Source organism: Ptychodera flava, chromosome 13 (assembly GCF_041260155.1).
Source record: "Ptychodera flava strain L36383 chromosome 13, AS_Pfla_20210202, whole genome shotgun sequence".
NCBI lineage: Eukaryota > Metazoa > Hemichordata > Enteropneusta > Ptychoderidae > Ptychodera > Ptychodera flava.
In genome coordinates this window covers 25,489,320-25,517,177 of record NC_091940.1, presented here as the reverse complement: position 1 = coordinate 25,517,177, position 27,858 = coordinate 25,489,320, and the positions used below count along the sequence as shown (strand labels likewise).

The 27,858-nt window shown below is 36.6% G+C and overlaps 1 protein-coding gene across 1 annotated transcript in view; it reads left to right on the top strand.

Moving 5' to 3' along the window:
* LOC139147952 (protein broad-minded-like) overlaps positions 1–26,032 on the top strand; it is a 30,768-nt gene extending 4,736 nt beyond the window's left edge. The window contains exons 6-32 of the mRNA XM_070719207.1: positions 556–681; positions 1,053–1,131; positions 1,712–1,818; positions 2,113–2,174; positions 2,587–2,728; positions 3,505–3,561; positions 3,921–4,023; positions 5,395–5,532; positions 6,035–6,109; positions 6,923–7,065; positions 7,718–7,833; positions 8,350–8,551; positions 9,051–9,200; positions 9,868–9,948; positions 10,662–10,749; positions 11,321–11,439; positions 12,004–12,123; positions 12,464–12,552; positions 13,399–13,515; positions 14,144–14,352; positions 14,858–14,983; positions 15,577–15,730; positions 21,297–21,418; positions 22,128–22,282; positions 22,831–22,971; positions 23,931–24,119; positions 24,638–26,032. Coding sequence (XP_070575308.1) covers positions 556–681; positions 1,053–1,131; positions 1,712–1,818; positions 2,113–2,174; positions 2,587–2,728; positions 3,505–3,561; positions 3,921–4,023; positions 5,395–5,532; positions 6,035–6,109; positions 6,923–7,065; positions 7,718–7,833; positions 8,350–8,551; positions 9,051–9,200; positions 9,868–9,948; positions 10,662–10,749; positions 11,321–11,439; positions 12,004–12,123; positions 12,464–12,552; positions 13,399–13,515; positions 14,144–14,352; positions 14,858–14,983; positions 15,577–15,730; positions 21,297–21,418; positions 22,128–22,282; positions 22,831–22,971; positions 23,931–24,119; positions 24,638–24,751 — 3,324 coding nt within the window. The 3' untranslated portion in view covers positions 24,752–26,032. The remainder of the gene's footprint in view (positions 1–555; positions 682–1,052; positions 1,132–1,711; positions 1,819–2,112; positions 2,175–2,586; positions 2,729–3,504; positions 3,562–3,920; positions 4,024–5,394; positions 5,533–6,034; positions 6,110–6,922; positions 7,066–7,717; positions 7,834–8,349; positions 8,552–9,050; positions 9,201–9,867; positions 9,949–10,661; positions 10,750–11,320; positions 11,440–12,003; positions 12,124–12,463; positions 12,553–13,398; positions 13,516–14,143; positions 14,353–14,857; positions 14,984–15,576; positions 15,731–21,296; positions 21,419–22,127; positions 22,283–22,830; positions 22,972–23,930; positions 24,120–24,637) is intronic.
* The last annotated feature ends 1,826 nt before the right edge of the window (positions 26,033–27,858 follow it).

Sequence of the window (27,858 nt, the reverse complement as noted above, 5' to 3'; positions counted from 1 at the left end):
TGACTATTTTAAGTCCCCACGTACTATGTCCTAGGGACTTATAGGTTTGGCCATGTCCATGTGTGTGTCGGTCTGTCCATTCACGCAGATATCTCAGATATGCCTGGAGCGATTTCATGCAAACTTGGTATAAGGATTACTCCCCATGTTATACATATGCACGTCAATTTGTTTTGTGATCTGATCCAATGTGGCCATGTGATGGCCATTTTCTTTCCTTTATTTTCTTTTAAGGTACTGTAGTATGTGCCTCGAAAGTGACTTATACTTTTGGTCAAACTTTCCTCAAGGAAACTTTCAACCTTTCTCTTCCAATTTCAAAATTGAAATCAGGGATTATCCGCTAAAGTTTGGAATTAGATAGGCAAATGAATCAACATTGAACAATATTTGATATTGAAAATGGCTGCCATCTGTGTGTTAACACAAAAGGAAAAAAAATGAAATGTTCAATTTTCAAAAACCTGAGAGTGTGGAAATTGTTCTACTCCAAGAGCTTTAAAATAAGCCACCGCAAACAATAGACCAGCAAATTAACATCTTGTTTCTTTCTAGACAAGACGAGAAGCGTTACGTCAGTTATGTCAGATACCACCACCAGATGTCATCGTATGTGACCAGTGGTCTAATCTTGAGCAGGGACTGATGATGGCCCTGGCGGATGATGACGAAGAGTTGGCAGTGAGTACAAAATTTTTCTCCGATCTCACATCATGCCTTCCACATGTGCATCGACTTCTGGCAGGATTGTGCCATATTGCCCTTCCTCTGTATGTATGTAGACTCTGTTTGAAATTCACCACGAATTTGAATATGCTGATCTTGACCTTGTACTTGAAAGACTCAGGTTATCTTCAGAAATGTACAAAGTATGTGAAATTGAATTAAATTGAATGATGACTTTTTCTCCAACAATTCTTCTTCCCAAAAGTTGTCACAAATGATTTAATTTTTGAAATTGACACAGGGATGTTGTGTATCTACTATCGTAGAAGCTTCAGTTGAATATGTAAAAGCCTTTTTCTTCAACTTAGATTATTTCTCATTGACAGGACAAGAGTTTACAATTTCATGCTAAGATGTTTTCAGCCAACTCACACAATGTTACCAAAGATGTCTACAGCAATCTTGGTAAGTCTATATACAATATTTAATATTTAAAATTCTTCAACTTGGTAACATCGAGTCCTGAAATTTGTGTTTATTGACAAAATATTGGTGCCATGAGATTGTATTTTCATTGTTTAGATTTTGCACCAAAGTCTCCATTACAAAGCTCCGTCAGCGATAACTGTTGATGTGTTTTTGGTTGTAAAGTACACTTTCTTGTTCTTCTCCCAAAGTCGTGTGAGTCAACTTGTCAACAAAGCCTGATGTGTGTGGAATGTCCAATGTGATTGTTGACAACCAAACTTTAATCAAGTATTCATTTGTCAACAGTAATGGTTAATATTTCATACACTGTGTTGTGTTGTCAAGATTGACATGACAAAACTGAATTTCGGCATACTTTTAGAAGTCTATATAATGCATGTAAAATATGAAAAATGGTTAATGTAGAACTACATAATGTTTTCACAGCTGTTGCAGTCAGCTTGAGTTCTGTGGCCATGGATGACTTAATATTCACTGTTTTTGTTTGTTTTTTTTGTATGTGACATTTCACTACAAGCAAGTCTAAGTCATGGTACCTGATAAATTTTTGTTTCAGCTGCTTACCTTGAAACACTGTTCCAAACACATCAAAGTAAAGCCAGCATACCCATTGCTGATGGAGTCAATACAGCAGACCCAACAGTTCAGAGAATCCTTCGGAAGGTTTGCTGTTGTTTCATTAAACTTATTTCGTTTGTTCTGTGTTTGATACCACAAAGTATAGTTGCTGTCGTGACAAGCATGCAGGGAAGTCATTCAAAAGTCCACATGGATGCCCTACAGCTCTTTTCATTGTGAATCCATCATTGATTGATTTGTTTACATGTAAATTTTGCAGCACATTGGTCATATAGTGAGAATTATGTGAAATGTTTGTGAGCCAATATTTTTTTCGTATAATTGTTGGCTGAACCTTTGTAATTGTTATGGACTTTCTAATGTTTTTTTCCTCAACAGTTTAGATTAGTAAATGAGTTTCAGCTGCAAGTCCCGTCATACTGGGTCAGATATCCAGAAAAGTAAGTTTAAATCCTAGTGCTTTGTTAGAAATTCATTTTGAAGAAGGCAATATTTTGTGACAGAACACTATGTTTAATGGTTGCATGTAATATTTGTTAAAGTGGAGCATATTTGACCTGCATTTAATCACACAAACACCTTTGCAACCCATTGCTAATACTAAATGTGAAGATCAAACTCGAACTGTTTTTATTGCTGGAGAAGTTGAAGAGGACAATTTCAGTCAAGTATGGGATTTTAGGTCACTCTTTCGAGTCATTATCAGCTGGTGTGCATACTAGTATTCAAATAATGCATAAATTAATACATTTATTCAGGAAATTGAGCATCAGATGCCAATTTCCAAAAATCCAATACCATTTTCAAGAATTTCAATACATGAAAAACTCAAAATTATGTTTGTTTTCACAGGTTTTTGGATGACGTCATAGAATGTACTCTGTCACTACTGTCCAGGAACAGTTCAGTTCCCACAGGCCCTAGTGGTACTCTCACACCATTGCATTATCTGGCTCTACTTGATCCAAAGGCCACCTGGTTCAGGAAATGGATGGTATGCCTGTGTACACTTAACCATCCTTATGACCTTTGCATGACGTTACATCGGAGTATTTTGATCAGTGTGTAGTGTTTGAATTATGATATGTTTTCGTATGCATTATGCAAATTTTTGCTTGAAAGTAAATCAAGGAGGCAATGCTACACAGAAATCAATGAATATAATAGACAATTAAAAAGTGTTCAGTTAGATTTGCGGACTAATACAAAGATACAAGGGTGGAAGATCATGAAACTTGCCCATCCCAAAATGCCAATACAGATGTCAAGTTCAGAATTTATCAAGTAGTTGCTAATGTGCTCTCAAAACTTCCAAGATATCTGAACTCTTTGAGCTAGTTCAGGAATATCATTAAATTTCCTGGATTTAAACCAACACTGATAAGTGATAAATTTGGTAATGTGAAATTTTCTTGATTCAGTCAGAACGCTGATGAGTCAATGTCAGTAGTTTCTAACAGCAAGAAAGCTTTAAATGTAAAATCTATGCAAATTGTTTTGTGGGCAGAGTGGATGTAGTGCAAGTACAGATAATGACAAGAAATTGCTCAGTGCAGAATTGTCCACAATGACACGACTGAATATCAGATCATTTCATTTCAAAACAATTTATGAGCAGAGTGGTTTGCTGCAAGTAACCTTCATGGCAGAAGAAAATTCCTAGTAATGACGTTACTTCAGTTTGCATTTTAGTTATTGAAATGGAGTACTTTTTCGTCTCTGCTAATCTGTGCAATCTCTCTCATTTTTTTGTACATTTTCCATACACAGCACGGAAATTACAGCAGAACAGCAGTGCTTAAGATCTTAGAGAAACACAGGAGTTTGGTAAGTCCATCTGATGTCAATGGCTCAAACATTTCAACCTCAAAGTTTTTATTTTTGTGTGAGAGATTTATGTATATGATCGATGGAGTGTGAGGAAAACAATGCTGTTTATTAATGCTGATCAGATACTTGAATACAAAGAAATCTTACGGTGTTGAAATTATTAAAATACAAATTATTAATTAAAATATGCAAATGAATTAATTATCATAAATTGTGGAATTTATATTGACTATATAGATATTCTGTACAATGCTTATACAACTGCAAGGTATTTCACACAGGACAACAAAATTCACATTTGTATAGATTATTTTATGGATGGCAGTGTGATGACTTTTGTTCTATAAACATTGCAGATTGATAATAGCGTGAGATTTCTGATGGATTTTGTATCGGAGAGGAAGTCATGTCTAGACAGTGTTAGTGACATCACTGAGAAAATGAAGAAGAGTAAAATAGGTGAGATAACGAGTTCTCGTTGGTTTAGTGTGTTGTCACAGTGAGAGGTGAAAGTTTTACTGTGCAGAAACTTATCAAAATGGTTACCCACTGATGCCAAATCAATTTTGGCTAGGGCATAGGGTTATTGGAAGTGTCCAGAGCTTAATTGTCTGGTAGGGGGAGCTGTCATAGAACCTTCAGAATTGCTCCGTGGAAATGAAAAAAAATAAGTCAGTTGATCATACCTCATTGCTAACAATGAAATAGAAGAGTTGACTTTATGATTAGAAGGATTCTATTTCAGGAAAAGTAGATTTCCAATGACAAGGTCCTGTCTCAGTACGAGACAGCAGCTGTACCTTTTTTTAAACAAAGAAATCTGCACTAGTTGAAAGTCATCTTGGTGAATGAGTTGATCTTCAGCAACCCCGAGAAGCAATTGAAATATTGTGAAGAGTAATACTTGTCTGGTAACACAAATAAGAGGTACATGTACATATATGGCCCATATGTAATGTCATATCAGATGTCAGTATATGTGTGCAACATTGACCTGACAAGCCAAGTCATGATATAGCCAGTTAGGTTTGCAGTTTTTATGAAGCCTGGACTGATTTAAACTTTTTAAGAAGTGGTTTGATAAACTTTGTGCATGATTTTAGGTTTTCCATTACTTTGTAAAGTCAAACCAGTAGACTTTATGTCCAGATTAATACATCAACAAAACCATGGATTTGAAAATCCTAGGTTAAGTTGACTAGCAGAAATTCTCCGCTGCAGGATCCTACCTTAGCAAATGGAAGGAAACAGTTTAAGAGATCCACCTCTGCTGGATTGATCACAACTTCCATATTTCATGTAGCATATCCCGTTCGTCCATGAATATCTGTCATTGATTTCATTGATGAATATCTGTCATTGATTTCATTGATGAATATCTGTCATTGATTTCATCGATGAATATCTGTCATTGATTTCATTGGTGAATATCTGTCATTGATTTCATTGATGAATATCTGTCATTGATTTCATTGATGAATATCTGTCATTGATTTCACTAATGAATATCTGTCATTGATATCCTGATGAATATCTGTCATTTATTTCATTGATGAATATCTCTCATTGATTTCATTGATGAATATCTTTCATTCATTGATAAATATATATCTGTCATTGATATCACTGATGAATATCTGTCATTGATTTCATTGATGAATATCTGTCATTGATTCCATTGACGAATATCTGTCATTGATATCATTGATGAATATCTGTCATTCATTGATGGATATCTGTCATTGATTTCCTTGATGAATAGCTGTCATTGATTTCATTGATGAATATGTGCCATTGATTTCATTGATGAATATCTGTCATTGATTTCAGGTGAAGGAATTAGAATGCTATTCACAACCAAGGAGTTGGAATATCTATATTTTGTACACAGTCTCAGCATTGTTGGAGCTTTACTACTCTACAGTAACGGCAGGGAGTTCTTTCCCATCAAACAGAGAGATAAAGAAGGTAATAAGAAATACAATAATTGTCTGATCTCACCAGATTTTTGAACTCTTTTACATATTTACAATCACACAAAAAATTCATATACAATGCAAGATCCGAGGTACATGAATATTCCACATTGATTAAGGGTCATTAGCATAGAATTTGAATACCGAAACAATGCTCATTAGTGTAATCTGCATATTTGAATATCATTATACCTCGCATCTTGCACTAATAAAAAATTCAACACAAAATTAATATGCTCTTACTTGAAAGTATTTTCCTACAACCTGCTCATTTCTTTAACTATATGCTCTGAAGGAATACAATTTTACTTCACCTTTGTCTGTGAGAATCCACCACTAGACAATAGTTAAAGCAATCACAAAATATTTTTGGAAATAATCTGTATGACTAATACAGTATGTTAGCAAATAATGTCTTGTTGTCAAACTTTCACTGTAATTGTCCACGTTGTCATTACTCGACAAAAAACTCAAAAGAGTGTTTTCCATTTCAGTGTCTATTTCAGATTTGTTGGTGTTGTTGATTACACTCTTGTCAGACGGTGGGACTGAACTATCAACAAAAGCAGGTCAGTGTACAGTGATAATTTCATTTATTCCAGGTGTTACTTTTCAAGAAAAGTCTTACTTTTCATCTCTCATTCATAGCCATGCCTACAGTATTTTTAAACTGAATGAAGAGTCGTTAGTTCACACAATTTTTAGGTATTAAATATCTATCCATCAATTTGCATATCTTTGTGTCCATCTGTTTTTATCTGTCTATTTGTATCTATTTGTATCTGTCTATTTGCATCTCTTTGTGTCTGTCTATTTGTATCTGTCTATTTATATCTATTGTGTCTGTCTATGTGTATCTATTTGAATCTGTCTATTTGTATCTATTTGTGTCTGTCTATCTGTGCATCTATAATGTCTATACAGATATGAATGATGTTCAGCCAGCCTGTACTTCATACACCTTTTGGAGTGTCTATGGCCATTTACAGGTGGTCTGTCATACACTCTAGGAACTTATCATCGCAATGCCAATGGAGTTTTATCATAGTCCTACCATATATAGCAATGAAATGGTGAAACAAGTTAAAAGAACTTTAGAGACATAATCATGAATACATAGAGATGTGCAGCTTTAGAACTTTTGGTCAGTTTATTCATCCAGGTCTGTTACTATGCGAGCAATATGACAGTATCTACTTTCATATAAGAAGCTGCTTTACAATTTTCTGATGTGATCGCCAGGTGAAAATATTATTACTCTGTCAACATCACAACCACCCCTCTGATCCATATAGTTGTAAAATTTGTAAATGCATTTGGATGTCTAACCATTATGTTTGACTTAACAAAGTAAGCATGGTGTTTTTCCCCCCTCTCGACAGCGACCTTTGACCCTGGAAATCTTGTCACAGATATGTTGAAGACGCTGTCCGCATTTCAAGCTGTGTGCTCGGCATGCATGTGGAAAAACAAAATCATCACTGAACTGACTAATCCATTGAAAATGTACCTCAAAGGCAAAAAGGTGAGAGACACAGATTCAGACTAACAGTGGCTACAACTGAGTGTACATGGGTTTATATACTAATGTAAGGAAAGTGTAAGTGCAAATGTACAAATTTTTTGTCATCTGAATTTGATGACTGATGACAAACCAAGTAGAAGATCAATCATTGGAAAACATTACTCTGAACTGTGGCAAGCAATCAAGCAGAGGAAAGTTGACCACCGGAGTCCTCTTCAATAATACCTCCATGCACAAGTCCAAGGTTGCCCAAGGTACTAGGTATGACCAGCAACTGAAGGTCATCCACCACACAGTCAAGTGATTACTATTTGTTTAGAAACAGAAAGTCTCACCTTGATGGTATGAGGTGTGAGAAAGATGACGCTTTGTGGCCGGTGTACACTGTGATAACTCTTCAGGGAAGAAATTGTTGATTTTGACTAAAAACAAGATGGTGAAAGGTTCATTTTCTCCACAGGGTTCAAAGTAAATCCACACAGCAGCTGACAAACATAGCACAGTCCAGTCATAGCTGAATGGCACTGCAGAAGGATGGAAAATAGAAACAGCCAAAATTAAATTTTAAAACTTTTTTCAACAATTGTTTCATTTCCCAAGGGACGATTGCATCATCAGAGAGGAGTCATTATTTGTCCTTTCTCTTTTACAGATTAAAGATGCAACATTACTCCACATAGCTGATATCTTGTCAGTGATGGCGTCGTCACAGTGTGGAAGACAAATATTGCTGTATGGTGAAGCCAGGGGAAGATTACAGCATAACAAGTATGTGTTCCTTCTGTTGCGTGTGGGATGATGTCTTTTCAAATATGTGTTAATGTGGCAAATGTGTGGAGCTTGTCTCATATAGTGGTGGAGTACATACATGCATATATGATGATAAAACTTCAATATAAGGTACTTCAACATTAGGTACTTTCATTTTTGATATGTTTTGCCTTTACAGTGATAGCAGTATCACAAAATGACAATCCTTCTTAGTTCATTATCATTATCATGGAACAGAGAAATCAAACAAAGCAAAACTTGATACAGTGGCTGAAATGGCATTTATACATCTTCTATAATGATGTAACTTTTGCTACTGTTCAGTTTTTACTTTGATCTGACACTATTGCTTCTGCATGACAGAAGGAAGTCAAGGTAGACAGACACAGAAAACTAGGTGATATTTACTTGCCTACTGTACAGAGACTCCAAGACATGTACAAGTTTCATCCAGATACCCGTTTTGTTTTTAAAAAATTCATGATAAGATATATACTGTATTCCACTTTACAGGACAGCGGCAGTCCATACAATAGCTGAGTTTGCAAAGAAAGCACTGAGTCGATCGCTGCCCAGTCAGTGTGGTCCCTTGCCATCCAGGGCTGTCATTGGTGCATACGTGTTCATCTGTAGACAGCTGTACAGTAACTGTGAAGGCCTGCACATTCTCTATCCATATGGACTACACACGTACATTGCTGATGCCTGGAGGGAGGTAATGGAAAATTGGTTCTCCGGAAAAATATTGCACTTTTCCATATAAACTCCTCACATCACCGATGTGTTCAGAATCCATATGATAGTTTTGATTCATTCGTGACAAGTGGACACCTTGATGTCAAGAGTAAACAGACTGTTGTTGATATTGGAAAAAACAAATCGCTTCAACAGATTTCAACGTATGTTTAATGCAGTGAAAAACTAAGGCTGCCAAGTTGTGAGCGAGATAAGTACACAGGTAGAATAGTAGGGGGACCAAATCAAACAAATGCCCTTGAAGGTGTACATTTTTACATGTCCTCATAATATTTTTCCTAGCAGTCACAACTCACACTTTTGTAAGCATTTATTTTTGCCGTGTTTCAATGAGGATTGCCTTTATCAGCATATATTTCATGAGTTCAATGGTCTGTGTGTGATGCAGAAAAGATACAATATTATTGAACATGGTATGGTGTAACTAAATAGATCAGTGTATGCCATGTACATTGTAGGCTAGCAGAGATGTAGAGAGAGTGCCCACTCCGAGACCGGAATCCGATGGTGAAAACAGTTCTCAGAGCAGTAAACAGGAATCCATCGATGCCTTCGCATGGGAAGAGACATTACTCGATAATCTGTTGAACTTTGCAGGCACACCAAAGGTGAGTTATGTTAATGCATGGTTTAACATTCACTGTCTCTGATGCCAGTCTATTATCACGTAAAAACTACGCTAATATGAATTGATGAAGACAAGCTTTGGGAGGAGGACCAGGACCGTGATGACGATGATGATGATGATCATGACTTCAGGAGAAGATGGATTTCAAAGTTTATTGTACTGATGATTAGACGGGGGCCATGATGATCCATTCTCAATTATGGATGGCATAACTGAAAATTTTCTCTCAATTTATTCATTTGAAAATGCATACTGCATAACTGATTTGCAGAGAATCCTTGCTGATTCCAACCACAACAAATATCATCATTCCTTTTTTTTCTGGAAAAGTTCTGGTATAAATGAAATCTTAGCTACCTGAATGGGACTCACAGACCACCGTGTACACAGCGCCCTCAACGGTCTAAAAATTAATGACAATTTGCAATTTCACAAACCCCAATCATTCTCACAAACAATTTTTCCTATTTTAACACTTCATTGAAGAAGATATCAAAAAGTTTTGCTGATCACTGTCTCATATATATTCAGATTATCTTGCTTATGTAAACCTGAAACTTTTTAAAAGGCAGTGATAAAAAGTATGACAATGTGCCAGTACATGTTTTCCTAACTGTGTGACCTACCATTTGCATTGTATTTCACAGGGATTGTTGATGTTGCAACAAACTGGAGCCATCAATGAATGTGTTGAATACATGTATGTGAGATATGCTAAGAAATTGCAGGTATGTTGCTACAGCCTGGTGCATCATATTGTTCAACCAGAAATGGGTCCCGTTCTTCTCTCCTGATTTGGTAAAAAAATTTATAAAGTTTTTAAGTGTCTTGTACTTCATCATCCACATGTACATTGAATAAGAAATGTTCATTCTTCAATATGTCAATCTTTGAAGATACATGTGTAGAGGAAAGTTGCCTCTTGAATTGAAAGTTGTAGACTTTTGCTCGTGCCTTACTCAAAGAAACATCAAACCAAACTTTTTCAAAATCAAGAATTAAAACTAAAATGACAGTGTGCAAATTTTGATATAAGATTTAACATCATACCTAAAATTTATCAATATTCTGAATTTGAAATGGTTGCCATTCCATATGTTAACTATATGGGGAAGAATGTAAATTTTGGATTTCACGCAAACAAGACACAGAAAGCTCCATTCGCTTGACAGGATTCAGATTTAAAAGCGTTTGTCTGAAAAATTCTGATTCCAAAAGGCTCATGTTACATTAAAAGCAGTTCGACAGAACATTTTCTCTTTGAAAGGGCTTCTTTGTGTCTCACAACCTCAAAAGATCAGATCTGAAATCAGGTCTGTGCATGTCTGTGTGTCTGAATCACTGTAGTGTACTCCTGGTGGAGAAATTCACTATTCAGTGACTGTACTCAAAAAACAGGGAGCTCTGATGAGACTTGTGTGTAATGGTTGTTTTATCCTAGGTGAGCAAACATGAGAAGTTTGGTTATGGTACAATGGTGACACAGTTAGCTGCCACAGCGCCAGGCATGGTTGCATTGCAGAGTGCAGGTATTATCAATCATTGAAATTTGTGTGTCTTCGTAAACTCTTTCAGTGTGGTGCAGTGTCTTGGAACAGTGTATTGCAGTTCTGTAGGCCAGGGTGATGTTGTTGAAGTAAATTCATGTTCTTTTTTCGTGTGGTTTTTGAGCAATTCAACTAAAATTTTTTTAAGTTTATATAAGATTTTAACATATTAATACAAGAGCATAGTTCCTCAACATAATGAACAGAGGTAGAGTTCAGAATAGGGCAAAGGTAGCCAACAAAGCTATTCATGCTTAAAGCTGTGCATTACTGATTTCGTAGCTGATGGGAAGGAGGGGAACATTTTCAAATTGTAGCGGGAGGGTAGTTGCAAACAATTATTCTTTCCCCAAAAAAGTTATTTTGTTCAAAATACATTTTAAGTGCATATCTACACGTAATACCACCTCTGGTTACAATTTCCCAAATTTGGCCAGTTGGCCACCCTTGATAGAGTCACTGACTGTGGCAAGGTCATTGCCATATTTGACAACCAGATACAGATATCTACTGCATTCAGTGTGTTCACGCCTGTTTGTTGCATGAATTGCAGGATTCATCAAGGCAGTCCTGGCTGAATTATGGTCAGTCTTGGAATGTTGTCCGGATGACAAACGAGTCATTAGACCAGTTGCTACTCCTGTAGATCCTATAGACCGGACTGCTCACAAGGTAAGCAATTTTTCTACATCAGATACTGTAGACTTGACAGACCACTCTTTCATCCACCGTCATCCTATAGATAGAACTGCTTATATACGATAGTGTTCTCCACTGCTTAGGAAATGAAAAGGCAGTCAATTTACATAACAATTTATAATTTGCATATTATTTTGTTGTGAAACTGTTATTTTGTATTGTTATTAACAAATTCCCCTTGTGGAAAACCCTGTATATAAGGTAAGCAGTTCAGCTAAATCAGATACTGTACAGTTGACATCCTATCTACATGAATATTCACGTTATAAGCTATTCTGGTATATCTATCATTTGAAAAAGACTGCTCTGCTCACATGATAAACAATAGAATTATATCCTATAGAAGCCAGAGTTAGGATTGATTTTATGCATAGCAGTAGATAGAGAGCTTTGCATTCAGAACGTATGATTGTACATTTGTACATGAGAGGAAATAAAGAGCAATAGGTTTCCAATAACATCTTATGCCTTTTTTTTTATTGCTTGATATTATTATTATCTCAGTATTCATTGTTCTGGTTTTATTTTACTGCCCAGTCTCTGATGACATTAGTGAATGTACTATCAGCGTATCCAGCTGTCTATGAAGTCATTGCCAATCTGCCGCTGTCCAACAAAGAAACGTATACATTCAGAGAAATACCAGACACCATACCTGTAAGTCTAGTCACTATGTCTGATGTGTTTCAGGTGCCATGTCTGTTAAATCAACTGCTAGTGAACAGTTCATTTTATCATTCTGTTCTCTTTAATCTGTGCCTCTTATGGTTCAAATCACGGAACATTTGCCAAATTCAGTGTCTTTCCAATGTTTGCTGCTAATTTTCCTGGAAAGTGACAGCTAATAATTATTCAAAATTCATTTTTTGTCATTTGTTTATGTAGACAAATCTAGTTTTGCTATTGTTGGGACATTTGCTGTTCTCTTTATGCAACGTGTTATTGTTTAATGATCATAATTTTCATCACTTCTTTGATGAAATTTGATGTTACACAGGGTTTTATAGAGCGGCTGATCATGGTCGACACACCGGGCAAAATACATTCCCTGTTCAATGTGGAGCAGTCTCAAGTGTTTGGTCTGAGGTAAGATAGACTTTCATTTCAGTGAATAGGTGTATATGAGGCAATGATGTTAAATTCTTGACTCGCTTTAGATTTGTAGTTTATAACAATGATCTGTGTATAGGTTTGTATTGTACACAGTGTATTACATGTGAACAAAGGTGAACTAATAATTAATATGAAGTATGGAATTACTGCACTATTAATATTTAGTTGTGTTTCTCATTTCTCACATTCGTGAAGGCGATTACATTCTTACAATGGCAAAGACAATCACTAACATATACATATGTATGTTCAGTCAAACCTGAGATCAGATATGGTGACCACTATAGAGATGTGCTCTGTCTTTACAGGTTTGTTTTACGACACACACACACACACACACACACACACACACACACACACACATATATATATATATATATATATATATATATATATATATATATATATATATATATATATATATATATATATATATATATATATATATATATATATATATATATATATATATATATATATATATATATATATATATATATAATATATATATGCATGCACAGTTGTTTTGGTGTTCATGTGTTACAATTCAATTCTAGGGCACACATTAAGAACACTTGGTTCAATCTTTAATACCAAAACAAATAGGCTTTCTTAGGGGGCCTCCCCATGTTTATTAGCTGCTTTGACCCCCTGAAATTATGATGATATGTCAAATTGTTATAATTGTTCTGTGTAAGTCCAGTATACCCAGTCTTTCGAATTCTGGTGACCCTCTCCTTATTATAATGAAGGTTCATGTATGGTATGTTGTCATAAAGAAAAAAATCCATCGTTATTTTGCCTGATTTGACTTTCCAGGGTTCTGAGTATCTTGTCCTGTTGTTTGGACTCTGCACTGCTGCTTGAGAAGCAATACAAAATACAAGACATGTTACTGCAGAGTCAACAAATGAATCGAAGTCGACGAGACGAAGGGTGAGTATCTAATTAGATCACGGTATTATTCCAGATGTCCATTTCTGTGTCACCTAAATTGTTTCCTGACCTCTCTGACTTTAATGAGGATTTAGTGGAAATTTGAATTGGTCATTTTTACTAGTACCGGTACATATCTTAATCAAAGAGAATTCTCGTTCTCTCCATAGTTGATCAATTCAACTTTTTGGGGACACATTGCTGGTAATAAGAGGTATCATGGCCCAGTGGATAGAACACAGGACTTGTGATCAATGGATGGCGAATTCAAGACTTTGTTGTGGATAGAGTAGAGGCTTCATCATGAGAGGACAGCGAGTTTGAAACTCAAGCATATCATGCCCTTGAGTGTAGCACTCTGATTACTAATCATTGGTAGCGTGTGATGGATACCTCATTCTGCGAATGGGTTTCTCACCTTGGGAGGATTGACTAAACATCAAAATATCAGTTTTTGACAGCAGTGTTAATAAGCAATTGCATGAAAAGAATGCAAAAATTATGGGGACTGTTTCTAATACTTTTGGTGTTAGACTGATTTGTCTGCACAGTTTCATCCAAGGGTTATGTAAAATTAATGTCGTTTAAATACAAATATTAGTGAAGTTTTCAATTGTTCTGACAACAGGAGTGATGAGTTTATCATTGATATGCCATCAGTGGAGAGGAACCATGTCTTGATACGTAGTTACATCGTTGGAGGTCCGTCAGAGAGAGTGTTACCGCCCAGGCAACTCTCCGACTCTGACCAGCCGTACCCATGGCCTCTATTCTCACAGTTTCCAGTACCCAAGCAATACACTCCACAGTTAACAAGACCGTCTGCCATGAAACAAGGTACTGTTTAGACATTCTACCCTGTCACCCCTGTGTGTCAGTACATTGGTCCAACTTTACAAAAGGAAATAATAGGGCTGTACAAAAATTCTGTGAAGAGAGGTTTACTTTGTGATTGTATTATATTATTATATTGTGTAGAAAGCTTGGATGACATATTATTGATAATACTTGCTTGTGTGCAGAGCATATTTTTATTTACTTGCTAGTTCATTTATTTATTTATTTATTTATTTATTTATATTCATTAAATACATGATGCAGCAACCACTTCCAGATGTGAAAAACAAATTTTCCAATTCACTTTAAAAATCAAAATACTTCTCCTGGAAAAGAAAATTAAAATAGTGTAACTCATAGTTTCCATTCAAACTAGTGTCAGATGTGCACTGCCGAGTAGATGAAGTGTTGATCAACTGTGACTTTGACTCACCTGACAGAGCATGAAAATTTTCCAGTCTGCAGTGTAATCTATTGTGCTTTCATGGTGGTTTGATTTTGACAGAGAATGAACTGACCAAATTCCTCGCTAGCGGCCGAACAGAGGATGTCAATATGCTTTGGTTGGATAAATGCAAGAAAGCGTTTTGTACTTTACTGACAAGAAAAGCTGATCTGGCAACTGGTAAAGGTAAGCTGCAGATCAGTAGATCTTGTGTGAACTGTTCAATGGTGTGGACCTACTCACCAAAACTGTAATCAAAATACCTCACTCTGCCAAACATCAATAAAATATTCCAAAATTTTGTACTTTTCGCAACTCCAAAAGACTCGTGGAACAAATTTTCCTACTCACAAATACATACCTGTAAAAAAAGTAATACAATTCAATAAACATACTGAAAATTTGAAGATCCCGAAAAATTTCCATTCTTTGCACAGAGATTGTAGGGTGGCATGGAGTATGACCAATAGCCACTCTAGTCAGATTAGAATTATCCAAGATGAGCTACAGTTTCTATCCTAATGTGAGTTTTCCAAGTAAAAGGTATTATTTTTCTGGTCTTTGTAGATTGTTTTCAAAGGAGCTACATTTAAAAATGTATTGCTAGTTCATTCAGGATATGAAAGCATTCCTAAGTTTCAAAAACTTCATCAGAAAGTTCTATCTTTCAGAGTGTTTATTAGCAATAATTGCACATTTAAGGAAAAGTGGGTAAGATTTATGTGTCTGTAATTAAATGCATATAAATTCAAATTTTTGCATTTTTTCCCATGATGCAGTGTTGGTTGATATGTTAGAGAGGGTGATAAACACACTGCATAAAATCCCGGATGAAAGCATCTTCCCGTTGAAAGAGTACTCCGGACCAGACAGCCTGCTGAAAGGTCACAAACTGCCAGAAATTCAAGTACTAGGAGTCAAAATGGCCGTCAGGTAAGCCATCAGCAAAGGAGAGTGTGGTATTTGATGCTTGCTGATAGTGACATCATCCTTTTCCAACAAGTGAGATCTAGGCAGTTGATTTTTCTGCCTTCTCTCGAAATATACAAGTAACTTCCATAGAACAGTACCATGCATACAAGTCATTCATCAGTATAAAATTACACTTCACTGAATCATGTCATGCATGATATCTCACACTCCTACACATTTAAATTTTCCACATATTTCTCCAACGAGTGAACAAACATTGTTAAACTCCCAAGTGAAACACACCAAAATCAGCTCATTATTCTACTCACAAAACAAGAGTTGTCTTTTAGCAAACAACTTGCAGACTATATTTTCAAATTACATACACTTAGAAATACCTATTTTTAGTCCCCACGGACACCGTCCGGGGGGACTTATAGGTTTGGTCATGTCCGTGCGTGTGTGCGTCCGTGCGTGCGTGTGTGCGTGCGTCCGTCCGTTCACGCAGATATCTCAGAGATGCAAGAAGCGATTTCATTCAAACTTGGTACAAGGATTACTTCATATGTCATACAGATGCACGTCAATTTGTTTTGTGATACGATCCAATATGGCCGCCAGGCGGCCATTTTATTACGATTTTTTCATGTACAGAGCCATAACTCAGACATGTTTCAACCGATTTTATTCAAAGTTGGTACAATGACATTGACCAATGTCATAGATATGCACGTCATTTTGTTTTGTGATACGATCCAATATGGCCGCCAGGCGGCCATTTTATTACGATTTTTTCATGTACAGAGCCAGATCTCAGACATGTTGCAACCGATTTTATTCAAAGTTGGTACAAGGACATTGACCAATGTCATAGATATGCACGTCATTTTGTTTTGTGATACGATCCAATATGGCTGCCAGGCGGCCATTTTATTACGATTTTTTCATGTACAGAGCCATAACTCAGACATGTTTCAACCGATTTTATTCAAAGTTGGTACAAGGACATTGACCAATGTCATAGATATGCATGTCGATTTGTTTGTGATATGATCCAATATGGCCGCCAGGCGGCCATTTTATTACAATATTTCATATACAGTGCCATAACTCAGACATGTTTTAAACGATTTTATTCAAAGTTGGTACAAGGACATTGACCTATGTCTTACGTATGTACATCAATTTGTTATGTGATACGATCCAATATGGCCGCTAGGCAGCCATTTTATTACGATATTTTCATGTACAGAGCAATAACTCAGACATGTTTCAACGGATTTTATTCAAAGTTGGTACAAGGAGATTGACTAATGTCATACATATGCATGTCAATTTGTTATGTGATACGATCCAATATGGCTGCCTTGCGGCCATTTTATTACGATTTTTTCCTGTCGAGGGCCATAATACTCTCAGGCATATCTTAACCGATTTTATTCAAAGTTGGTACAAGGACATTAACCTATGTCATACATATGTATGTCAATTTGTTTCTTGATATGATCCAATATGGCTGCATGGCAGCCATTTTGTTACAATTTTTTCGTGTCCTTAGCCAAAACTTGGGCATGTCTCAATTAATGAAGAGGACTCTATCCTCTTAGGACATGTAATCAAAGTACCCATTAACAAGTGGGGACTGTGTCATCAACGATGACTTGTTATTATTACTATTATTATCATATTTATTTTGTTATGTCTGAAAAGTTAAAGGTCTGGTGAAATGGTCCCGTTCTTGTGACTGAATATCTTCCAGGGGGTCAATACTATTACACTCGCAACAGAATTGCAACCTAAAAGTACACACGAGTGTTAATTTTTACGCTCCCATATATGCATATGTATATATGCAAATGGGAGGTATTCGTATAAGGTGGAAAAATGGCCTCTGTGTGTATGTATGTAAGTATGTATGTATGTCTGTTAGTCCGTCCGAATCAAAAACTCCTAAACCGTAGCACCTACTGTCCTAGTATTTGGTGTACAGGTGCACCTAGGGGTGGAGATGTGAATTTGTTCAAATGAACATGTCAGTGCCAAAAATATGCAAATGAGGGGGAAAAAAGGAAAAATCTTACAAATGGCTAAAACTCAGTAAGCATTGGTCAGATTTGGTTGAAACTTGGTATGCAGATTTCTTTAGGTGTTCTAAATTATGTGTGCAAAAATTGGGATGAAATTTGCATGTTTGTATTTTTAGGGTATTTTTTCCGTTTTTAGTCAAAAAATCTTGTTTTCTGAAATCGCTCGTCTGAATGCTATGAAACTTAATATTCATGTTCCTCAGAATGACTTCAGTCATGCTTGTACAAATTGTATTGATATTGTCATATTTGTAATTTTGGGGCAATTTTCCCAATTTTTGATAAAAATTTTCTAATCCAAAAACTGCTGATTTGATAGCTTTGATACATGTATTTGGTATACAGGTATCTAAGATTAATCGCAATATAATGTATTGAAGGTATGTTGAAACTGGCAATTTTTTTTATTTTTGGGGCAATTTTTGCCTTTTTTGGTCAAAAAATTTTTCTCCAAAAACTTCTGATCTGGTAGCTTTGATATCTAGTGTACAAGGTTCCTAGGGTTTATGTTGATTAGATATATTTAAAATTAGGATGAAATCGGCAATTTTGTATTTTGGGGGCAATTTTTCTCATTTTTGGTCAAAAAATTTGTTTCTCAAAATTTACCAGTCTGATTGCTTTGATATTTAGTAAACCGGTCCTTAGGGTTTTTGTTAATAAGATATATTGAAATTAAGTTGAAATCCGGAATTTTGAATTTTTGGGGCAACTTTGCGAAACTTTCAGTTTTACTGGGATATCTTTCATTTTGTATTTTTAAGATTTTTTTTGGTAATTTTATACCTACTGGAACTAAGAGTATATAATGTGGTGATTTAGTAAGCATTTGATATGGTTAACTGTATTTGGTGTTGAAATGCGGCAAAAAAACCTCTGGCAGATTTTGAAAAGATTCCTAACAAATGCCAATAAAAAAAATTCAGCCAGAGAAGGTTTGACAAAAAGAAAAGGTGAGAGAGTGGGGAAAAAAGAATGTACAGTGGATCGGATAAAAAAGATAATGTACAGGTCTCATCGATCTTCCAGACGCCATCCCTTATCAAATGGTCCACCCCGATGTATTTTTGTGCACAATTAACCATGCAGTGTATTTTAGTTTAAGATGTCAAGTTAGGTAAGGATTTGAAAGGAATAGTCAAGTTCATCACAGTTTAACTTTATCTCTTGTGTCATCATCCTTGTGTAATTGGTTAAGTTTGTAAGTTGTTCCAGATGTGGATGTACCAGCTGTTCTGGAAGAAAACAATGTTTACTTTTTCCTGTAGGGTTTCTGAGTTGATGATTATATGTTGAAATTTCTCCATGTATCTGGTGTATAGGCAAAGTGTAAACATTGGTTGCATGTCATGTATTTCAGTCTATGTCAAATATTGTAAATGAAAAATCAAGAACAGTTTACTGTGTGCTTGTAAAAGATAACATATTTGTCAATACATAAACTGCCTTGCAGATTGATTGTCTTAAAAATTATCACAGAAGTAGAAAAGGAAAAGAAACTATTCAAATTGCTGTAACATATTCACCTTCAGTGCCTGTATAGGCCTATACTTAACTATTTTATCATTACATTCAGCTGTTTGTTATATCTTTATCACTCTCCATGGGCCAAGGCACACTTGGGGTCAATGTCATCACTCTGTGCCAGTCTGTGTATGTCAGTCTGTCTGTATATGTATGTCCATGTTTCATACAATTGTTGACTTGTTTTGATAACTATATGGGAGCGAACAGTGATGTTGTCACTATTTTTTTTATATTTCTATGCGTGGTTTTTATCGGGTCATTTTGCGACACCCAGGTCACGCGCTCAGCGGGAGTCATGGTTGGCCAACTGTGACGTCACAGTGGTGTGCATTTATATTGAATAGCAGTCCCACGCCGCCTTATCTCAGCCCGGTATCCGCTAACAAAACAAAGTCAGTTTAAGTCTCTTGTGCTATCAGTGCAACCCACCTGTGTTCACGCTGCCCATTCGCCACGTTCGCCAATGCCAATTGAAATCCGACGTGGCAAAAAAATTGATCCTAATTTGCCACAGTGGCGAAACTGATTTTTGTCTTAAATATATGGCAAAATAAAGAAAAAACGTGGTTTTTTTTGTCTTTTGTTTATCTGCGCTTCTCTCTCGGCGATTCGCAAAAAACTGTGTGTACTTCCGCCGTGTTCTTTCCGTCGTGCGCATTTGCAATCGAGCCACGTCTTGCGAGACATTTGACGGCATTTAGTCTAGTGTACAGCATGCATAAATGACTCTCGCGAGAATTGAAACTTAGACACACGCAATCGAGCCCTCGCAATAAATTTGACGTCATTTTGTCTAGTGTACAGCAGGCATAGGAACGCTCGCTAGCGAGAATTGAAACTTTTGCTATACATAGCAGACATACGCATTTTAATCGCGGCCACAACGTTCGGTGTTGCAGTTGATTTGCATTGCGGTCTATATGTTCCGTGTTGTGCATTTTAATCGCGGTCTTAAACGTTTCGTGTTGCTGTAAATTTGTATCATTATGGTAGAAATCTACCATGAGATTTGTATCGCGATCTCTTTCTGTGTTGCTGTTCATTTTAATGATAGTCCCAACCACCGTGTCCCAACGTTCAGTGTTGCTGTTCATGCAGTTGATTTGCATGGTGGTCCCAACCTTCTGTGTTGTAGTGCATTTTAATTGCGGTCTCATTTACGTTCCATGTTGCTGTCGATTTGCATAGCTATCCAGAATCATGTAATTTTCAGCGTTAAAATAAAGACAAGTGGATACAGGGTTGATGTGTTGATAATTTATTCTTGTGCATGCAACCGACAACGTCTTCCCATAGTGAAGAAGGACACTGTACTGATCATGTAAGCGGAAACCCTAGAAGTTACCCCCCGTGGGGAGCTTACAGAGGTGTGAGATAGTTACTTCCCATTTTGAGATACGGCGTCGGGCAAACTTCGGAAAGCCGAAAAAAGTCGACTGGAGAGGCTTGGGGACACACCCACATTGCATTTTTGTTTTGCCGTATTTCATAATCACGCGTGCTAAACGAAAAGAGAAATGAACATAACTGTTTATAGACCATCAACTGTATTTCTGTGATTTTGCAACATGGGCGTTTCACCAGACCTTTAAACTTAACTTTTTGTTACAACATGTGATGTAAATCCTTTATTTACAAACAAGCAATAATTGTTGTTGTTGTTATTGTTGTTGTTGTTCAGACATAAGACAAGATGTGTCTCCAACTTTACGATATTTCCAAACAAACAAATCAACAATGTAAAAGGTTCAATCAAGACTTCGTGGACAAAGGAATTCCTCTATCCATCTGCCTGTATGACTTACAAATACTGGAAACATTGAAGTTACAAGGATGTACCCTGGAATCTGACATAACGATAAAAAGAGTAAATTTATGGCAATAGATCTATATCAGCAGTTTGTGGGAGGCATTTACAGAACTATGAACCTCCATGTGGAAAAAAATAAATTTTTGAATATTTTCCTTTGCAGATATGGTCAACATTTGAAGATTCTGAATAATATCAGTGAGAGCACTGAGAAGCTGACAATGCTGATAAAACAATGCAGACATTATCTCAAACAACAGCAAAGGAAGACGGATTCTGAGCTCTGTATCCTTTGAAAGAATCAAGCTTGAGACATTTGGACCAAGATATAGATGTCGTAGAACTTCATAGAAGTGCAATGCAGATGCTAAAATCAAATACAGTGCAAGTTTTCTGAGTGAAACAAATTTTGAGTTTTATGAAGCAGTTGGTCGACATTTCGTTGTGTGTTTCATAGATTGGGAATGCTTTCTTACAAAGTAATCGTTGATAAAAATTTTTATACTTAGCTGAAACCAGCTTTTCGGTTTGTTTTTATGGTAACAGGTACTCTGCAAACTGTATCATACAGTTAACTACCAAGTTATTACAGTTAGCTTTGTGGAACGTTGGCGTTTGTTACATAAACATGTATGTGTAACAAGAAAACCAGTGTCACACTAACTAGACAAAAATCAGGGGAAATCATGTAAATAAATTAGACTTATCAATTGATCTGTGTGATTTACTGGCTATTAAAGTGTAAGGAAATACTCTGCATGATAATGAAGTCAGCAGATGCATTGGGAAGGTAGCCAATTACATGTCTCAGAAGGGTCCGATATTTGCCATGTGTTGCTGGCCATGTGAAAATAGCATACAAACTATCATTAAAGAACAGCATTCATCATATAATCTTTGCATATATTCCTCAGTATGTAAAAATCATGATACTTTGTATAATGCATACTGATTGGTCATAGTGTCACGTTTTCCCTTGACTGTAAGCCAACAGCATTCTTACAAGACGACTATATGGGACACGACTGGTTTGTATCAACACTTTTTCTCATGATGTCTGGAAATAGAGACAAGAGCTGGAACTTTCTTCACAAGTTTTCCACTCTAGTCGCATCGGCCTACCTCTGGTTGCCAAGGTTACACAACTCGGTGAGTATCAAAACCATCACGAACTGTTTGGCTTTTAAAAGGAAATCATTTGGTGTGTTTTGTCTTGGACGATACGTTCAGGTGTTGCAGATAGATTTGGCAGTAGTGCTGTGCCCCTCCTGGCTATTCTTAACCATTTCAGGCCTAAACCCTATATACATGTAAAAGTGTAGCTTTACTGTAAAGTCAGACCAGAAAGGGTTATGCTGTTGATAAATGTATGAATTTGTTTTTGAAAAACAATAGTAAGTAATGGTTCCCATGCCTCAAATTTTTAGAAATTGCAATTTTATGAGCGTATTCTATTCTGATCCTTGGATTTTAAACCTTTCACAAGCACCCTTACAGACTCCTCTGGTTGGTTATTACATCGCCTGACACCTCTTTATGCCAAATGCAGTGTTTACTTTGCTACGGTTAATTTCTGAATATTAGGGTTAAAAATGACAAAACATTCATAAATCACCAATCTTACATTTACCGAAGCTTTCAAAACTTGAGGAAAGTTCTCAACTTCTCATACACTGTGTGAATTTTACACACTCCAGATGCTAGTGCCACCACAGCTGACAGTGAGTGGAATTCCACAGTTATTCTCAACTTCTGGACACCACATTGAATTGCTCCTGCAGACTGAAGTACCTCTGGTGTTCTCCGCATTCAAGATGAGTGGATATACTTGTTCACAGGTAAACCCAAACCCCCAGCCTTTTGTATCCTTATTCACAGGTAAAGTCAAACCCCCCCAGCCTTTTGTACCCTGATATCACCGGTACCCTGACATCATCGGTACCCTGAAGTACCCTGACATTGACTCAATCTAGACTCAATGTCTATACTTGTGTCTCAACTTGTTCACAGGTAAAGTCAAAACCCACCCTTTTTCACTCCATTGACCTTGACTCAATGCAGACTCAATGTCTGTACTTACGTCTCAACCAGTGAAAACCATCTGGTCATCCCATGCAAGTTGTATGCCAATGGAAAGTATTCACAAAACAATTTTGTTTACTCTGTCATCCCTATATCCCTGTGTATAAACCCACCCATCCCCCACGAAAGCAATGGGGTTTTACCAACGTCAGGTGCTAGGAGGTAAACAGGGTTAACCAAGCAAACTTTTTAAATTTATGAAACTTTTCTACAGACACTACCGTGTGTGACCATGAAATCTCATATAAACATTGCATTGTATCATATCCTTGGATTCTAGGGACAATTGATGCAATCCATCAGTTGAGTCAGTAGTTCTGGTCTGGGAATGAAAATCTGGATCAACGGAGCAGCAGAGGATGATTTTCTGTGCCAATTTTGGCTGAGACTAGTTATTTCAGAGTCTAAACCAAGATAACGCTACAGTAGCATTAATTTTTTGTGTATTTTCCGTCATGGTTGTTCTGTTGTAAAGTGCGGTATCTTTTTATCGCACTCCCAAAACGAAGTTAATGTGCAAAGTGTACAACTTGTAGACACAGCCTGTGTGTGAAATGTCCAATGTTATTGTTGTAGACTATATTCGCAAGACTAGTATTGTGGGAGAAGCACGATTGTTCTTGTTCTCCTGAAAAAAATATATAATACGATAGGAATTAATCATTTCCATACACACTTTTCACACAAAAAAAATCACATTATGATCATTTCACAGATTTGTCAGCACTGGTTACGTCAGTGTTTCTGGAACTACCTGGACTGGCAGGACATCTGCCATTACGTCTGTGTGTGTCTTCTCATGGGAACAGACTATCAGGTCTACGTCTGTGTGGCCATCTTCAAACACATGCAGCAAAGTATCCTGCTCCACGCCCAGCATAAAGATTTACAGGTGTTCCTCAAGGTAAAGTCTTCTTACGAATATTGGTGTGAGATCATTGACATGTGGTCTGTTAATTTGGCGTGATATTACAAACCGCACCAACATAATGACTGAACACATGTCAGTACAAACTTGTATATTCAGTGTACAAATCTTAAACGTACTGGTGCATTATGTAAATTAGATAATTTTGTTTTTCATTTCAAGGCTCAAAATTAGCTTTTAAATCTGCTTTTAAATCTGTACCGTTTTTTCCGATTTATGAAATATACTTGTGTGTCACAAATCAGGGACAAGCTGTTCCGAGTCACATATAAAAGTAGCTTGTTTACATGAAACCTCTTTTCACTCTTGTCTAAAAATAGCTCAAACTAGCATGGTTTGAGAAACCTTGAACAAAGCACATTTACAACAACTGACTTCACGATATTGTGGCAGATTTATTCGTCAAAGCTCTGTGCATTTGTAGTATTATTAATTGATAAACAATGATAAGAGCACTGGTAAATGTTTTTAATTTTTCCTTTAATTTCCTGCAGGAGGAACCAATCAGGGATTTCCATGTTGGAAACTACTTGGAATTCATGCAGGAGCTGGAACAGAAATACCGCAAGCTGGTTCTCGCTGACATGAAGTGCATCACAAAGCCATAAAAACACTTGATTGAGGAGCACTTCAACAAATTTGGACATTGAATCTTTTGTGACCATGAGTTCAGGGGTCAATTATAGAGAATTGTGGGAACATGGCAAGAACTGGCAGTGAGTGAAATCCACGTGTTCTGAGGAACCATGGAATGTGAACGCTCTCTGATCAAGCGTAACATTTACTTAAACAGTCAGTTGGACGTCAGTACACTTGAATCTGACAGCTTATGTATGGACACATTACAGCTCTCAGTACAAGACTATCCACATGTATGAAGAGTATTACAACCCACGGACTTCCCTCCTGTAAGAAAATGACCTTATGTATGATGGACCATTACAAGAATTCTTGGCCTTGTAAAGTATTGATATTTGGTTGTCAAGCAAGATGAGGACCACTGTATGTGGGCCCTCTGACACAAGAGAGTTCCAAGATCCTTCCAGTCAATCTTGAAGTTTGATTCAACAAAATCAGTCCTGTGTATGTATGTACATGAGTGCTGCTGAGTGGTGTGAAATTTTCAACTGTCTAGACACCCTAAGCCCATCACAGCCTCTCATATTGTTCTACCAATCAATTTATCACTAATTTGCCAGTTTTTACTTACTTACTCTGTCTGTATATACACTTTTATGTTTGGTGCTTATACTTATGTATGGAAAGTCAAGTGTTGAGTCGATCTAGATATGACTGCGACCACCTTCATGGTGGACAAGTTTGTATGATTGAAGTTTTTTTCTGAGCGTGCTCAGTGCTTCAGATACCAGCAGAATAAAAGCTTGACATGTTTGAAGCATATTTCTTTGTGACAACAGGGGTGACCAAATTTTTGCTGAGTCCACAGAATTTACCAATCCACTGGTCCAACCAACCAGTGAATGATGTGCCTGTATGACTGTATACTACAGAAGTTATGCAGGGACGAGCAATCTAGACTGCATGACTGGTGAATTAGACTGCAGGACAGCTGGGCTTGTACTGATACAGGTCCTGGGACTACCAAACACGATGAATTTGTTCACCCACAGTATATCCACTCCTCGTCTGATACACTGTGTATAACATGCCTTAAAACACTCAATGCAAATTGCTTTATCTTTTCTCTTGTGAATTATTGAAAATTTACTTTCATATCAACAATTTTCAATACTCATTTCTTTATCGTGAAAATGCTGTGATTTAAAAGCCATGAATTATGTGTACAAAGTGTATTAATATGAAAAAAAGATTTATTGAGTAAAATGTACATATTTGTGAAGTTCAAATAAAAGACACCCATACCATAAGATGTTGTCTGAAAGTCACTCAGTAAGTTCTAATATTGCATGTTAAAATGTGAAACTCAAAACTGAAATTACCACACGCACAATAGCTGTTTACATCTACATGTAAGCCAATCTATTTGGTTTCATGGACACCTGATTATGGTAGATATCTATCAGAAAGAAGAATGGGGCTGACTACCAATTTCTGTATAAGAAAAGGAATTGTTAAAACCTGCCTCTTTGATCATGTAGTGTTTATGTACCTTTTGCTACTGAGCTATACTTGTGTCTTTGCTACTGTCACCACAGTTCTACACTCTCAAGGCAAGGTGCTCCAATCATACCAATAATTCATTTCAAGTCATACCAATAATTTAACATCACCATGCTCAGTTTATACACAATTATGGTACATTTGATTCAGCTGATCAATACTGTCTGGCCAAAAAGTATCTAAATTATACAGTATATTGGCACAAACATGTAACCTGAGTTGTAATCACCAGAAAATTACTATACAGTATATTTTTACCCAGGTTGAAGAATAAATGTACACTTAGGGTATAAAATTAACACTCCTACAACTAGTCCTTCATTTTGGTCCACTGAAAGAAAATATAGACCCTTATGGACCATCCACCGTTTACTCTCAAGGATTTAGAAACTCTCATAAATATTGATTGGTCTTTGAAATGCATGAATATAGTCAGCACTCTGCTAAAGCCATTTCTGCCCCACAGTAAATTCTAAGTGGAAGCTAACTGCTGCAAAATACCAAACTGGAGTAACTTTTTAAACAACTATATCCAATGCATAATAAACCAATTACATTAAAAAACTGTTCTCTAGGTTTTCTCACAGATACTCAAATTTATTTTCTAATGCTCACTACTTTTTTCATCGTGGTCACCTAGATGTCTACATGGGACGCACTAACACAAAAATTTCAATTGTGAATCCTGTCGATGTCAGCAGGAAATTAAAGTAATTTCTGTTATCAAGTCATGTAGTTATATTGCAATACAATATAACAATTCAAGAGAAGTGGCTTGGGAACTCCTATTATCTGCTGCAGCAAACCCTTTCCATTGGACTAATTCATTCATGATACAAGAGGAAATCACTCCATGAATAGTCAGCTTATACCAAATTCTCTGAACTGCTTGCTTCTCGCAGTGGTTTGCATTGAACCATTGGCAATACTAGTCTAACTTGAGGAGTTGCCAACACTTTCAGGTATAATTTTTGTCCAGTAGTAATATCAGTCAACAAAGAAATCAACTCTGCAAAAGTTGAAACATTGTATTGCAAACGGTTCAACGCAAACAACTGTACTTTATTGTCTCTCATATTACCATGCGCTGCCCGTCGCATTTCGATTGGTCGAGCTGAACCGCGTGACTGACCACAAATACACAGTAATGGTCTGTTTACATTGCCCATGAATAATAAGATTAACAACTCAAAGTATCGTAACTTTACATCTCAAACTTAAATCATAATCAATCACAAAATAAAATGGAGCACTTGTAGGTCAAGTTGAGATACTTTTTTCTGAAAACATCTCCGGATTTGCCAAGTTTTTACAGCACGTGTGACAGTGCGTCGGGTAATGCTCAATTTCTCGGGCCCAGTTGTCGTTCGCGTCCTGAAATGTTCGGAAATTTTGACGGTTTTCTTCAGTTCGCTGATAATATAATGGAAAGAACAGACTCTGCTCTGACCATTAACGTTTATTTGTGGGTGCAGGCTCGAGGAAAGCCAAATTAACAGGCTCGGCAAGCCTCGCCCGTTAATTTTTGGCTTTCCTCTCGCCTTTGCCACAATAAACGTTATTGGTCAGCGCG